General features: G+C 40.2%; 1 protein-coding gene across 1 annotated transcript in view; it reads right to left on the reverse strand.

The window, feature by feature from the left end:
• Positions 1–16,775, reverse strand: part of Fas2 (fasciclin 2) — a 49,864-nt gene that overhangs the window by 5,798 nt on the left and 27,291 nt on the right. Inside the window, 4 exon segments of the mRNA XM_064682858.1 lie at positions 4,234–4,417; positions 4,497–5,987; positions 6,066–6,190; positions 13,349–13,512. Coding sequence (XP_064538928.1) covers positions 4,234–4,417; positions 4,497–5,987; positions 6,066–6,190; positions 13,349–13,512 — 1,964 coding nt within the window.

Genomic DNA, 16,775 nt, shown 5'->3' on the forward strand with positions numbered 1-16,775 from the left:
AGATGGTATAGTTTAATCTAAAAGAAAAGTTTTTATAAAACTTCAGAGGCTTATTTGCAATTTCAGTTTCGATTCCATTCGACAGTTTTGTCTAGATCACAGCCAAGAAATATTGCGTAAAAAAACGAAAGTGTTCTTCTCGCTGGAAAAACTATGATATAGCTATAACTGAAGAATTGAATCGAAATTGAATGCACTTGACTGCCCTTTATAGGTTGTGCCTCATCAACAAACGATCTAGTTTGGGCTTTGTTATATTATTATAATACTCTCTAAAGTAATGTGGTTCGGCGTATGAACAACATTAATTGCTTTGGCTTGGCAGTGCTTTATCCACATGATCAATTTTTGCATACTAAACAACAGAAAACTGAGCAGCTTTTATAAGGTAGTTACGTAGGTAAGGCAAATGGAAGTGAACTGACCTTTAATACATATGTGACAACTGAAATAGTGCATACATATGTCTGCAATACGTACTAAAACTCTAAATAAACCTTTGTGTGGCTTAACAAGTTGTTGATACTTAAGTTTAAAAACGCGTTTGTGTGTGCATAAGTACTTGTATATATGGTATATGCTTAAATGTTCGTATTTTCTTCATATTCCTTTTTTTTTTTGGCATTTAGCAGTTTGTATTTTGTACATTGAATGGAATCATATAGTGTTTTTATAGCGCAGATATTTTTTTTAACACCCTAGTGATAAGTAATTATCATATGTGGTATTCATGTTGGTACGAAATACATTCACGTTTATAGCTCAAAATGCTATAGTATATGCATATGTTTTGTCTGTGTATTTCATATTTAGTATTTTTTGGTATTTTCCTTATTATTATATACAAATTGTCGACAGATAAATGAAAACAAAAAAAAAACATAACATAGAAGAAAACGAAACAAAAATTTTGCAGCGGCAGGCTTGGAAGCATCATCCTCCGGTTGTTCCGTGCACTGCTTGGCTTACTACAAGCGCTTAAGCAGTGCGCGTCGACATCAAAAGCATCAGTAGTAGCAGCGGCATCGCGAGCAGTTGTGCATTGTTGGAAAGCAGTCGATTCGTGGCGCTACTTGATGAATACGGATACGGTTTGTCTGTTTTTTTTTTGTTCGACGGATGTGGGGGAGGGAGGATCATTTTGACGTAGAGGTTCGGAACAGGTTCAGTTTGTGCGGCAGCAGTTTACAGTGTTTTGTTTTTGTTGATGTTGGATTCAATTTTGGTTTTAAATGGTTTGGTTTTTGGTATCATAGCATTCGATTTGGGGATTGTTTTTGTTGTGGTTTGTTTTTTTTGTATTTCACACAGCGTAAAAGAGAGAAAAAACAAAGAAAAGTAGTAGAAGAAAAAAGGAAGAAAAGGAAACACACAAAAGAATATTTTTTGTTGGTTTTCTTTCTTGCTTGATTGTTTTGTGATTTAAATAGATCAAGAGACGACGACGTTGATATTTGCTAAGACTCAAACATAATGTGGGTGTGTGTCATATATATATTTATATATACGTGTATGTGTGTGTATTGTGGGTGTGAGTATTCGATTTGAGGTTAGTTGGTAAGAGTATTTCTTTGCTGGGTACACACACAATACAGTTTGCACTGCTTGCTTACAGTGCGAGAGCTACTCTCAAAGTGTTACAGTTTTTAGACGTATTGTGTTAGAGTGTTAATTATATCTATTAGTAGATTATGCTATGCAGTTATTATATATAGATGCAGACACTAATTATTTGATAAGACATAGTTAGTATAAGTTAAATAAATTAGGTATAGATACATAAAATATAATAGTAAAGAGCATGAATATGTTATGAGAAGGCATAAGGAATATGTATGAGAGAGCTTTACAGCAAGTTGAATAATGTAATACACACACGCACACATACACAAATATATAATGCAAAATTATGGCGGTTCGCAAAACTATCGATAGTTCTAACATGGATGTGAATTGATAATTTAATACTAGTCTAAGATTGTTTCTTATTTGGCTTTTGTTCAGATCAATCTTAATTACTTTAACTAAAACAAGCATGTTTCGATATCTCTTATTTCACGTAGACGATAGTTTTATCGATAGTTTTGCAGCGCTGCCAGCTACACACGAACAAAAGAGTGCACAAAATGTATGAAAAAAGAGAACAAGCAGCTAATTAGAATGAGTGAGATGTATGATGAAAGAGACACACACACACGTGGTAGAACAGATCAAGAAATATAGTTACAGAGAGAGAGAGAGAGACAGATAGCGAGAGTAAGAGAAAGAGAGACAGACACAAGTAGCGAGACGAAGAGCCAACAAACATAACAAAATGTTGTTTATGAGTATTAAAAAATGAAACAGTTGCCATTGCAAATTATGATTGTTTATTTTTTTTTTTTTTTCAATATTTATTCATTAATTGTTTTTTGTTTTCAATTTAAATGTAAATTTAATAATGTTGTTGCTTAATACAAAATTTAACTAAAGAAATAGTCGCAGTACATACAAAGGAAAAAATGTAGAATTTATAAGTAAAAGTAAAAATTATGAAGCAAACTAATGGGCAATACGAAGATTTTAGAACTATATTGAAATATGTATTACAATTAACAAAAGTATTTTCATTTCATTTTATAAGTTGTTTTTCCTTCATTTTTTAATATATTTTAAAAATTAGTTGTTACAAATATGCATTTAAAATTCAAAATATGATGAATGCACACACACAAAAATATAAAAAATAATTCGACTAATTTTAAAAACTTTTATTTCATTTTTAAATTATTAATTAAGTAAATGCTTATGAATTGTAGTTAAAAAAAAAACATGAAAAAAAACTCAGACGACACACATACTAAAAAAAAAAAAAAAACACGGTATACAAAAGAGAGCACGCGATACACAGAAGAGTGTGGGAGAGTATGAGCGGGAGAGCGAGAGAGAGCACAGCTCACAAGACGATTGCATATTGAATTCTTTGATGTTGTGTATGTGGTGTGTGTGTGTGTGTGCGTGTGCGTGTGTATTTGTGAGCAAATTTTTACTTCTATAATGCTTATTCAATGCATTTGCGTTTTCGTTGACTTAGCTCAGTGTTGAGTACTAAAAAAAAGTGTTGCAAAACGCTAGCTGATCGGACAAAATTGCCAGCAAATGCGATTCGTTGTTGCTTTTATTTGGAATGTAAATCGCTTTTAATAATGATTGTGTGTACAATTGTGGGTAGAGGGGGGGGGGAACTAAGGGGTTGGGGGCCGGTACAAAATTAGCATTAGTTGTTAGCTAGACGTAAACGCAGAAAAGCATGCAACGAAAATTGTTTTTGGCACAGCACAAAAAAGTTCACGACAATTGAAACACAAAAAAAAAACAAAATAAAATCCACTGCGAATTCGTAAATCAGGAAATTACGCAGTAAAAAATAACTGGGATCATTTTGAACAATTACAGAGTATTTATAGCACACACACATACACATAAAAACAGAAAGAAAAAAAGAAGAATTACTGAGTAGACTGGGAAAAAATCAATAAATACACTGAGATAAAAACAGAAGTTGAATTGGAAACGCAAAAAATAAACACTACAAAAATGTATTCAAACGTTATTGTACTCGCTAATTGTATAACGCATGTTGTATAAATATATACGATATATATTAGATACGTTAAATAGAGCGATCAAAAATAGTTATTCATATTTATATATATATATATAAACCGTTTTATATATATTTAAATATGTCTATATGTATATTGATAGATAGTATGCAAGTATTTCAAGAAGTTGTGTAAGTATTTTTGCTGATCTTGTTGTTATGCTCTAAGATCGATAACGTGTTCGATAGATATCGCGATCGAGAACGTGCTCGATAACGCAATCGTATTCGATTCGATTTGAAGTTTATGTTAGATTTTCTTCTGTTTTGTTTGCTTTTTGCTTCTTCTCGATAGATATTCAATTACATGGATTATGCAAATGGTTCATGATCAAGTAAAACGAAACAAATCGATATCGAATTTGTTTTGCCTTACACTAACATTGAGGTTAGGACACTAAATAGAGTAATGCTGATTGTTGTGGCCAGCGCAATGATTGTTGTTGTTGCTGTTGTTGTTGATGTTGTTGTTCTTGTTGCTGTTCTTGTTGTTGTGATTGTGAGTTGTTTGTGTAGCGAACTGACGCCGGAATTGAAGCCGGCCGAATAGAGCAATGTGCCAAGATTGTTATTAGCTGAATCGGACTCACCTCTGGTCGTTTTCATAATAATAGATGCCGGCGATGAATAGCCGATGGCATTGTGTGCCTTCAGCTCGATGCGATAATACGTATTGCCGCTCAGATCGGTCATCTGATACGATGTGGTCTCCACAACCTCGATCGTATTGCAGCGATTCTCCAGTTCGTGCCAGGTGCCTGCCATCTTAACGCCCTGAAGAAATTAAGTGCAAATTGCCAAATTAGTTGCTAACCAAAGTCTTTTCATTTATTTTTTGCAGTGCACTACTTACCGGACAGTACTTGATCTGGTAGCGGTCGATGGGCTCACCATTGTCAGCGGGCACGCCCCAGCGCAGCTCAAAGTGATCCGAATAGGGTGAGACGACGACCGGTTCCTCCTTATCGTTCTGTACGGGGCTGTGCAATGGCTTGGGCTCCTCGGGCGCGGAACGACGCGGCGTCGATTGCTGTTGATTGACGCCCCAATTGCCAAGACCGACCTGGTTGCGTGCCGCAAAACGGAAGCTGTACATGGTCTGTGGACGCAGTCCCTCAACAATGTACGGCGAATCGGGTGACCAGCTGCGATTCAGAGCCGTGGACCAGTCCGGATTGAGTGCCTCCTTGTATTGTACACTGAACGCCAGTATGGGCAGGCCAAGCTCTGTGGCCGGGCCGCGTATATCGAAGGTGATGGTGGTCGCCGTCAGCTGGCGGGGCACAGCTGCCGATACAAAGTCCGGTACGCGCGCCTCCTTCAGCTGCATATCGTGCTCGGCAGAGCCATGGATATTGGTGGCAATGCACTTGTAGGCGGAATAATATTGCCGGGTCACTGGATGCACAATGAGATCGCTGCGTGGTCCGGTGCCTTCGATCTTCAGATTCGTATCGTACAGATCCTTAATGTTGCGTCCATTCCAGCGCCATTCGATGGTCGCATTCGGTATGCCCATAGCCAGGCAGCTAAGATTTGCCACGCGCTGCTCCCAGCTGAATACCGGCGGCAATTCCTTCATGTGCGTAAAGTCTGGCGGAAATTCAACGGCAATGTGTCCGGTCTTGTAGGCGGTGTCACCCTTGTTGCTGGCAATGCACTGATACAAGCCGTCGTCTGTGCGCTGGGCGCGTGCAATGCGCAGGGTGCCGGTACTCTCGCCGCGTTCCTCATCAAAGTATTGCTCGAGGATGATGCGTTCATCGTCCATTTGGACGCCAGCCGTGTACTGCTGTTCGGTGCCCCAACGACGGAAGGTGATGGCCGGTGCGGGACGTCCCTTGGAGCGGCAGGTGATGGCAATTTCCTTGCCACTGACACCCGTCACATTGTACAGTTCATAGACGGAGGGGCGGACGAGCACATTTAGCTTGGTCTTCTGATCCACAACGCCGGCAGCGTTCTTGGCAATGCACGTATAGGTATCGTAATCCTCCTGGGTAACCGAGCTGATGGTCAACAGACCCGTTTGGGCATCCACCTTAAAGCGATCCGCATTCGCCACATTCAGCTGCACAGAGTCCTTGATCCAGCTTATCTCCGGCACCGGCTTACCAGTTGCCGTGCAATTGGCCGCAAACGGTTTGCCCTCAACAGCCTCCAGTGTGGCGGGCAGATGTGTAATTACCGGACCGATATAGACCTCCACTCGAATGGTGCGCTCCAGCAGTTCGCCCGTCTCAATGACTGCCGCACGACAGGTGTAGATGCCGTCATCTGTTTCGGCCACGTCGCGTATGAGCAAGCCATGTGTCTGTACCACGTGCTTGGAATCTGTTCGTATCTGTGGCAGTAAGAGAAGTGTCAGTGAGTGTGTGTGTGAGTGGGGCGTGGCCAGGTTGGCTGGTGTCGCATTACTTACCGGATCGCCATTGCGCAGCCAGTCAATGGTTGGATTGGGATCGGCTTTCACCTCGCACTTGACCACGTAATCATCGCCTAGTATGGGAAATTGATTCTCCGGCGCATTTGTCCAGGTAATAGCGACTGGAAGGGAGAACAGAGAAAAAGGGTGAGTGAAAAGAGAATAGCAGTTGCAGCTCTAGTTCTTCCAGAGTGGAATGTCAAACAAATTTCTAGACAAGTTGTTGACATTTGTAGCTAACGTGGCGTATACGTAATATAATTTTAAACAAACTGTCACGTGCACATGAAAGCTAAACAAACATCGAGCACAAAATCCATGATATGTGCACGTATTTCTTAGCTAGAATCCAAGCAGCCAAGTAACGAGGCATTCAGCTAACCCAAAACATGAGCCAAGACCAACAACTTGCCACAATCCACGCAATGCGCTCTAAGGGTCACTAACGAGCCGGACGACGGCGTCGTTGTCCTCGTCTTCGAGGCATGCCAATAAATCTCGGTTGCAGCAGCAGCAGCAGTAGAAATTGAAAAAATTGCAAACTGAAATTCCTAAATCAAATACTTGCGCACAATCCAAACACAAACAGGCAACGGCCAAATGAACACGGGGGAGTGCTGGGTCGGGCCGCAGCTTGGACAGCCAGTCAGCCAGCAAATCGAAGCTGAGGGTTCAAAGTTAAGGCGTAAAGTAAAATATTTTACACAACCAACTGTTTAAATATATCCACAGAGCTGTGCAGCAATTTCCACCCAACGCTGGTTACCCACATTGGGCGCCAAACATTCGCATCGGTGCAGCTCAGGTGCAGCTGGTATTGCCACAGTTCAGTGACTTCCTGCGATTCATTTGGCTTAATGATAGCTTGTAAATTGTTATTGAATTGCGTTTTTACTGCAATTAAGTTGATGCGATTAGCAAGAGAGCATAAATATTAATTAAGAGTTTTGGAAATTTCAACTAAGCTGCGTCAAATCCGAAGCGATTTCAATGAGTTTTGGCTCTTGGGATTTATTTTCCAATTCAATTTTGCCTTCGAAATTTCTGACCGAGGGTTCGAACGTAGTTAAAGTTGTTGTTAAATATATTAACATGACAATGCTTAATGTTCGTGTGGAACTCAGCTTTCTAACTGTGCTTATTTTATGGAAACCCAACCGATTTATTTTATAAATGCGCAAATAAAGGCTGTAATTGTTTTCTGTAAATGCATGTAATGCGCAGCAGGAGGCTTTTCCAAGCCCATAAAGTCTATTAATGATTACACAGTATGTCCGTCTATCTATCTATCCGTTCTTCCATCCCCTTTGACCTCCTCGACCTCGGGACTTATAGTAGCTAAAGACTTGACATTTTGAACGTGACTCCTGCTATACCTTTTTCAGATCTTTATTAACTCGGTCAGTTTGACATTGATATGCTTTATTTTCTTTTACCATATCTTGGACTTCATGAGCCGCAAATGGGTTCAGTGTATTTCGGAGCACTTTGAAAGCTTTTCAGAGCATCTTTTTATAGTCTCTTCTCTAACTCAATAAAATACCTAAATTTGATCAGACTTTGAAACGGGAAGCATAAAAGAAGGTCAATATGAGCCTTAGCTCTTTGCATATTGAGAAATATCATCATAACTAACATTTCAAGAGAAAAGTAACAAATCTTAAGTATTTCGGGCTATTTTCTGCTAAAGAACTGGTTTCTCAAATTCAGGAAGTTAGAAACAGTTAGAGAAAAAAGTGCTGCCTACTTTTTGGCTGCGGCTAAGATGTAGATGCATTTGCGTGGCAGGTGCTCAGTAAAAATGAAATATATATAATATGCCAATCTGTTGCAGAAAGGGGATGCGGTCGGGAGGTGCTTTAAGAGGGGGGGGGGGGGTTTAGCGTGTTTCGTGTGGGGGGAGGGGTGGGGAGGGAGGGTGCTGCTTGAGATGGAATACAGCAGAAGTTTGCCTTATTTCCTGAGCGGAAATTGTGCAGATCACTTTTGCGGGCGCAGAGCAAAACACAACAAGGAAATCTGTCGTGGGGCGTGGGCGTGAAGGGGCGTGGTGACAGGCACGAGGAAATGTAGCTGCATTTGCTGAGCTGGCATTCAGCATGGCTGTGTGCGTGTGTGTGTGTGTGTGCATCTCAAATATTTGCAGTTTATTTATAAATCAGTGTAATAACAAGCCATCTGTCTATCTATCCCAGCTGTCTGTTGACTGTCAAACAACACACACAGAGAGTGTGTGTTCTCTTTCCCACACACACACACTCACTCTCTCACACACATACATACTACATACTCTTACACACACACACAGCCAACTTGCTAGCCACTGCAGCGGGTGGACGAGGGCAAAAGCCTTTTGAGCCAAATCCTGGTGTCCGGCCTTCGGGGTTTTTATGGCCAAAGCCAAACGGGAAGTTGTGTTAAAAAACATTTTCCATTTACCAATTTTATTGGCAGTGTAAGTCGCCATGCCACGCCCCAAGCCGCCCTTGTCATGTGTGTGCGCAACATATAAAATAAATAAAAGTTCCTGTCGAATTTTCTTTAGCCGGACTCACAGTTCGGGCCAAAGGCAAACAAACTGCAGCTTCTTATTGTTGCAACAGTTGTTGTTGCTGTTGCTGTTACTGTTGCAGTTGTTGTTGTTGCTGCTGTTACTGTTGCAGTTGTTGTTGTTGCTGCTGTTGCTGTTGCTGCTGTTGCTCTCTGCATTGTCGCTGCGTGTGAGATTTTGTTGTGCAAACACTTTTCGCTGACGTCCGACAACAACATAAAAATGAACACACACAAGAAAAAGCAAAGAAAATAGGCAACCAAAAAAGGAGCTAAGCAAAAGGAAAAGAGATGAACTAGTTTACGATTTCATTATTAGTTTGAACAACGTCAAGGACAACGACAGGGGACGGCAAAGGACACGCGGATACACCGTCGCAAGTCGCATGACTCGCAACTTATTGAAAAACTTGCTGCGGCATCGAAACAAAAAAAAAAAAAAACCGAAAAAAACAATAACAAATAAATGCAACTGCAGCAAGTTATTAAAAAACAGACAGCCGCAGCAATTGCAGCTACTGCGGCCATAAACTCATTTCGGTTCAGGTTGGACCCATACACTTTAGGGTGGCCCAAAACTTTAGCAGAATTTAATTTTTTTTTAAACGCGTTTAATGCAACCAATATTTTTTTAAAAATTTTCGTAGAAAGCAAAATTTCTTAAAAATTTGAAAATGTTGGTGTTCTTAAGGATTTAGGTACTTAATTCGCCATAACTTTCGCAAATCTGAACAAGTTGTACTCCAATTGAAAGTCAAAAGATAAAGCAACAATTATAACCTTGAAATCTTTACGCTCAGCCAGTGTCCCGTGTCAATGAACTCCACTTGACAACGTAGTTAGGCTGTGTAAAATATGTTCAACTGCTTACTTAGTCATGCATAGAACTGCTTTACATATGCATGAGTGCACTTAATGCACTGCTTGCACGATCACAAGCGAGTACAGTTGCGTTCAACTTGACTCTGTTCTATGAATCAGAGTTTGTTTAGTTGTTCTGCATTTATATAGCATATTTATTTATTTATTATTAATCTGGCATTTTTTCATTTCAAAAGTTTTCTCCTTCAGAAGACTACGAGCGAACTGCTTGCTAGCGCGCCAGCGAGTACAGTTGTGTGCAGAATGTTTTATGCTGAGTTTGCACAAGTGTTTGAGATTTTTAAAATACCAAAAAGGGTTTAACATACACACCTTCTTTCCCACAATAATAATTACAAATATAAAGAGCTTGAATTCACATCAAATATAGCTCAATTGAAAGCACATAACAACATTTTACGAGTGCCAAAGTCTCAGTTTCAATTAGATATTTGAGAATTGATTTAAACTATTTTAAAGACATTCATGTGCCGCAAGCTAAGTGAAATTTGTGAGCGGCACTTGCAATCGCTGCTCAAAGCAATGAAATCGGCTTAGGCCTCCACTTATGAAAACAAAATTAAAATATTTACGAGATGAGAATGCAATATGGTATAGTTCATAAATGCTAACATATTACAAGTGAGCAGCTTTTGGTAATCCCTCACACTCCATAGAACTATAGACTAGGGTTTATTAAGAGAGATTTTGTACATTTTGTTGCATTAAATGGAATTTTGGGGCTTTAAATAAATGCTTGCATAATGCTGCACATTGCATGAGGGATGCCGCTTTAATAGAGCCAGCATGCCACAGAGGGTCGGTGTAAAAGAGCGAAAATGAGTTTGGGCTTGGGAATTGGGGGGTTGGGGCGGTAACTTGGTAGCTGCGTGTGGCATACAGCGTGGTCCAGTGCAAAACTTGTGCGCACTTTGGCAACATCGGAAGCTGCCATTGCAACGGAAGTTTGTTTGTAGCATATGCATTTATTAAAAGCATAAATATTGAAATATTAAGCTGTGAGTGGCACAAACAACAGCAGACTCCGTGTTCTGTGTGCGTGTGTCTGTCTTTCTGCGTGTGTGTGAGTGTGCGAGTGCGAGTGCGAGTGTGTGTGTGTGTAAATAGTGAGACAGCACCTACAACTACAAGTTGCAAGTCCTCTACTCGAAGTACTCGCACTTGTATTCGTATTTGACTGCTCCTGCAATTTGCACTTCTCTCGCACACAAACACCCCCTCCCCCCCTCTCACTAGCCGCTTATTTGCTTAGCTAAATGCAACTTTTGAGTTGTCAACACACATGCATACAGGCACATACACACACACACACACACGCATACAGAGGCTGGGGCTTTGTTGTTATAAAGCTGGTCAGCATGGTTTGGCAGCTCGAGTACAAGTTGCTATTGAGTTGAGTTTATGTGTAATTGCTCGTAGCTTTGTGAATTCAACAACACTACACACTGCAAACAAATAAGTCTTATCGTGGCCTTTATGACTAGTTAACATTTTTGGACAATTTTTCAAAATATCACATGTTTTCTATCTAAGATTTGCTGCATAATACAACGTAAGCAGCTCTACGGCCATTAAGCAACACTAATTGGGTGCTTTACTAACACTTGACGCATATACTAGCACTGCTAATACTGCTAATTAGCCCCTGTTTCATATTAAGGCCTAGCAAAATACATCAGATGTGCAGTTTATAAATATTACTCAGCCCTGACTATAGTATTTACTAATTCCTTTCACTCCTATAAACATGAATCAGCACTATACAGTACAGTAATGGCAATTACCAGCACTGTCTTTTACAAATGGCATTGTCTGCCTTCCACTTTAATTAATTTAACCAATTAAAAGCTAACCGAAGAACATTTGCCATAGCCTACCGCGACAATAGCCAATACTTATTGCCTGTGTGGCATTTACCAACACTACTGACTGCTTTACCGCTCCACGCTGCACTCGACAAATGTAAACAGCTTCAATCTGAAAATGTTGCCCGTATTGCGTGCTGTTTGGCACTGCCCAACACTGTGCAGGACGCAGTCCTCTTACGCGGGTATTGTCTAATTTTGACCCAACTCGCTGGCACGCACTCAAACAACGCCTTGTTTCGACCCCGGTCCCAATATGCAAACAACAAACAACAAACAATCAAACGAGCGGCCCAAGGCATTTGCATCTGGAAATCGTAGCCGTGTTGTGTCTGGCCGAAACAACAATTGGAACACAGCTAACAACACTGGCTGCCGTATACCTTCCCATATCGGAGGCACAAATTGTTGCGTAGCAAAATATTTGATTTCATTTCAAACGCAATGGATTGTCGAGTTTACAGTTTGTTACCAGCTCGTTGGGGTGTCGGGCGCCGAGCAAATCTCAGCCGTGGGGCAGACGTAACGCTTAGCTTCTGGGAAGTGCTGAGTGCCTTTAGCTGGTAAATTCCGCATGTGTCGCACAAGAAATTGATAAAGAGAGCGAAGGAGAGAGAGAGAGAGGGCGAGCAGCAACTGCAGCAGTTGGCGTACCATTTGAACAATAGATGTGTGTGTGTGAGGTTCTGTCGTAGCTCTAAAAGTTGCCACCGCGCGGGGTGGTCGATTGGGGGCTAAGTAGAGCTTGGCCGTGTGCACTTTAAATTGCTTAGAAAAATCAATCTCGTCAAAGTTTTCAGAAAGAGCTGCAAGCGACGCCATCGCCACATATGTGGACTTTTCTAAAGCTTCGCCAGCAAAGTTAACGAGCCAGCAAACTGTGTGTGCCTGTGTGTGGGCGTGTGTGTGTGTGTGGACGTGTGTGTGGCACTTGTTGTGCCCAAGTATTGTTGCTGCTGCTTATTGGTAACGTCTTTGTTTGGACTTTCATTCATATTGTAGTTCTTTTGTGCATTCACAATGCATCAATAAAATGAAATCGAACTAAATTCAACGTGTAATTTCTCTAGCTGCAGCATGCACAACTGTACTTGAGCATGACATACGACAAAAAGCTGTTCGCTTTGATAACTTCAATGCACATTTGCTAGCAAAAATCTATATGTATATCCAACTCTGTGGAACATATTGCAAGCATATGATATATTGTTAAAAGCTTTGTATTTTTATTATATTTGTATTTGTCATTCTCGTCATTCGAAATGTTGTGCATTCCATTGAGAATGTTGGCATGCATGGATACGATTTTAGCTCGTTTCTAAGGGGAGCAGGTATTATGGGATAGGTGTAATCTTTTCTAAGGGTTCACAAGATTGTCGGTCTCTCTCCCTTTCTCTCCCTCTCTCTCTCCCCCTCTTCCATATTGCAACATCTTAAAGCTAGCGTATTTCTATAAATTCTTTTGAATATTCTAGTTTTATATCTTTACAAAGTGTTCACATTATGTTGAATATAGGCGAAGGACATTTAAAAAAGGTTTGTAGTTCTATTGAATGACGCATTCTTAGCTTGAAAAACTCACATCATTTGAGTGTCAAATTTAGCATCTTCACCTTTTTTCTTGTTAACTCTTCGCGTGTATTAAGTGCAGTAGTAGACATGGTTTTTTAAGCATAGCTCGGAAATTCGAAGAGCTATATACAACTAATTTGCTATGAAGGTTCTTTTATAGTATGCACATATTACGCATATTTCACTTTTTGCATACATAACCCCCATAACCTTCGAAATGATAGGTAGCTCATTTTGAAAGACAGAGCTCTGCGCTTTTGTATACACAAACATTCGTAAGCCATATTTTTTTTAAAAAATGTTATATTGGTGCTTTCGTGCCTTTGTTCTAGTTATTGTAAGGCATCAATATTTCTGGTTAATTTCTGTCTGCCATTTGTGGGGGCAATTGTTAAAAGTCAAGTTACTTACCATAAGTTTTAATTGTAACGTTTGTCTGGAGTATTTCGGTATTTGCATATGAAGCCGTACAATAATATTGGCCGCCCATTTCGCTGGTGAGCGAGCTAATCATCAGGCCCAAACTTTCGCCGGGCAGCGTCTCCGTGTACATCGGTGGATGGTTGCGTCCCGTTCTGCGTTGTGTGGGCGTTGGGTAGTTGGCAGGTGCGGGAGTTGGCGGGTTGGGGAGAGATGAAAGAGATTGTTTCGTATTATTAGTACAGGATAATATGAAAATTGTTGTTGTATATAATGTTTATGCTTATGATTATAATAATTGTTATGAGCATTGTCGTTGTTAGTAGATTGCTTTTGTTGTTGCTTTTTCTTCCATTGCATTTCTTTCGCTGCTTTTCTCTTCTCATTTGCATGCCACGCATTTCATTTCGCATACTTTTTTTCTGTCTTTTTTTCTTTGCCATAACAATTACAGAAAATTAAAAGAAAATTGCGTTTCGGGGCGTAGTGTTAATGCGACTGGGCTAGTTTTTTTTTTCTTCGCAGGGTTAAACAACAGTTTTCGAGGCAGGGTAGGGGCGGGTAAGTGTGCAGGAAGTAATTGCCTTAAGGGCAATACCCAAAAGTATTTTGGCCAGTTTTAATATTCGCTCAAAGTTTAATATATAAGTACACAGTACTTCAGATGTTGCAGCACTCGCCGGCTCAAACCCTTTGTCTAGGGTTGCCAACATGTTTTTAACTTCAATTATTTTAAAACAATGAAATATTGCTGTGCTTTACGAAGTATAACAGTGAAAAGCAAATAAACGAGAAGGCCTCTCAAAGTTCCTTTGTTAGCTTTCTACTAGGAAATATTTAGTTAAAGACTTTGAAAATAATGCAAATTTTCGCAAAGTAAACTGATTTTGCACTTATCCTCTTTGACCAGGGTTGTCATCATATTTTTACTAAAGTTTAAGCTTCTTTAAATTATGTTTGGCATTTATCTCTTTCTCTATCTCTTATTGTTGACAAGAACATCAGCAAAAAAAACCTTTTTTTTGCATCTAAGGCAACTCTGGTTATTACATTTCCCACAGCTGCCTTTCCACTAAGCTAAGCTAGCTTCAAATTCAAAGGTATTCAATCAAAGTTTCGTTTTCCAAAGTGAAGCACTCCAAAACTGTTTGCCCAGGGTTGCCAACATGCTTGTGGCTGAAGTGTAAACAATTTGGTTACCTAGAAACCCCAATAATTGCTATTTAAATCAGTTTAAATGGGCGAGTAAATTAATTTTTGTTTGCGGTCTAGACCAGCCTGGGCACTCTGCCAGACTACAGAAAAAAAAGGGCAACTGTTGCAACTCTGAACTTTGCAACTCTATCAATTAAGTGCATAAACTGTTTTCAGCCAAACTGTAATCCCAAATTAAGCAGCCAGACTTGAGAAATTCAAGCGTTTCGCTTCAAATAATTTGCACAAATTTTGGCAATTAGCGCTGCCTGCCAGTTGCCTGGCAACTCTGGCCAAATAATATGTGCATGTGCGACAAACAATTTGCCATTACCATACGCGCAGGCGTTGCGCATTAAAAACTTTTCGCCGGCTTGTGCGCTATTTGCTTTGTTTGCCAATTGGCATTTGGCATGAAATCGCGCCAGCCCAGAAAAAAAAAGATATAAAATACTTCTTAGCCAAAAAAAGAGAGTAAAAATTGCCAAAAACTGGGAAAATACTCATACATAACTATTGCTTACTGCTGTGCGGCGACGGGCGGGGGAGGGGTACAAGGCACGTACTAATTAATTAAAAAACTTTTGTTGCGCAAAACTAAATATGCATAGCGGTTATTATTATGGCTTCACTTTGTAAGCCTAGCCAACCCCCAAACTCCTTTTCCAAAACCAAAGCAACAAAAAAAAAAAATAAAAATTTAACAGGGAACAGAAAAACTTTCGAGCCAAACGTAAATGAACAGTTTCTGACTAAGGCAAAAGTTTGTCGTTCCGTTCGTGTTACATGCCATCACCAAAGAGGGGTAACGAATAAAAACTGAAGACTTACAAATAGCGAGTAGTGTGTGGCAAGTAACGAGTAATGAGCAATGCATATTGTGAAACGAGTTAATCTCGCAGAACTACAAGCTAACGACTATCGGCTACGTGCAACGAACAATAAGTAAGGAGTTCCGCGTACTGTGCAACGAGTGAATCTTTTAGGACCAACGAGTGCTAACTATCGTCGAGCGGCTACGACTAACAACTAACGAGGAATGACTAACTAGTTCGCAACGAGTTTACTCTTAAGGATTAACGAGTACAAACTCTCGTCTAACGGCTACGAGTAACGACTTACGAGTAACGAGTAATGTGCAACGAGTAACGAGTAATGTGCAACGAGTAACGAGTCTTTCTATCAGTACGTACGAGTATTGAGTAATCTGCACCGAGTACTATTTAACAAATAAATCGCTTAGGTTTGTAGCTATCTTGATGAAACTAAGCATAGATAGCATAGTCTAACAAGTAATGAGTCCGTCAGATTTAATGTTTGTCTTGCTGCTGTTCATGTGTCGCGGTTTGATTAGAAAAGCACTCGGCTGAAAATTGTTGCTGTGTAATATATGTACATATATCGTCTGCAAGGGTATTTAAATTCGGCATTGGCATGAAAAAGTCAATGAAGTAGATTTTGGGCTTTAACATCAGGCGTAGACTTAAAGCCATGAGGCACATAGTGGCACGCGGGATGCGAAATTTAAAACTGTTGCAATTGATTTCATATATGAGTGAGGGAGTGTGTGTGTGTGTGTGTTTGGATGTGTGTTTGGATGTGTGTTTTATGAACTTCGTGATATTCAGCGCAACCTGCGTTCGATTTGTGATTCGCGATTGTTGCCCAAATGCAAAAAAGAAATCCTATATGTTTGCCTTAACCACACAGACACATAAAGCTCACTCACAAAAAAACACACACACATAAAACTCACTCACGCACACACAAAACTCGCTGCGGTGCCCCAAAATTATGCTAACAAAAGTCCTCAACGAGAATGCCGAAAAAAAAAACGAAGAAAATTTTACAAAAAATTTAAGAAAAAAAAAAAGTAAGAAATTGAATGAAAATAAGAAAAACTGTGAAAAACAAAATGGCAACCGCATCGTATCGCAACGCAACGCACACAGGGGAAGACATTGTGGGAAAAATTGTGCTGCATATTTGCGTTGGATTTTTAATATTGCGCCGAACGGCGCACACAGACCGAGGAGAAAACTGGAACAAACTGGGGCCTGGGCGCAGGGGGGTGGGTAAGGGGCGGTGGTTCGGGCAAACAAACAAGAGCGAAAACAGTAACGCATACGTAAAAATCAAATTTTTGATTGTCTCCAGAGCCATTGAAGTGGGGTCGAGGGGCAGCTTGATCGTGGCTAGGGGGTTGCGGGGCAGTCGACATTTG

Source organism: Drosophila montana, unplaced genomic scaffold (genome assembly GCF_035044405.1).
Source record: "Drosophila montana isolate Dmon_TW-CO22-7 unplaced genomic scaffold, ASM3504440v1 contig_2534_1, whole genome shotgun sequence".
Taxonomy (NCBI): domain Eukaryota; kingdom Metazoa; phylum Arthropoda; class Insecta; order Diptera; family Drosophilidae; genus Drosophila; species Drosophila montana.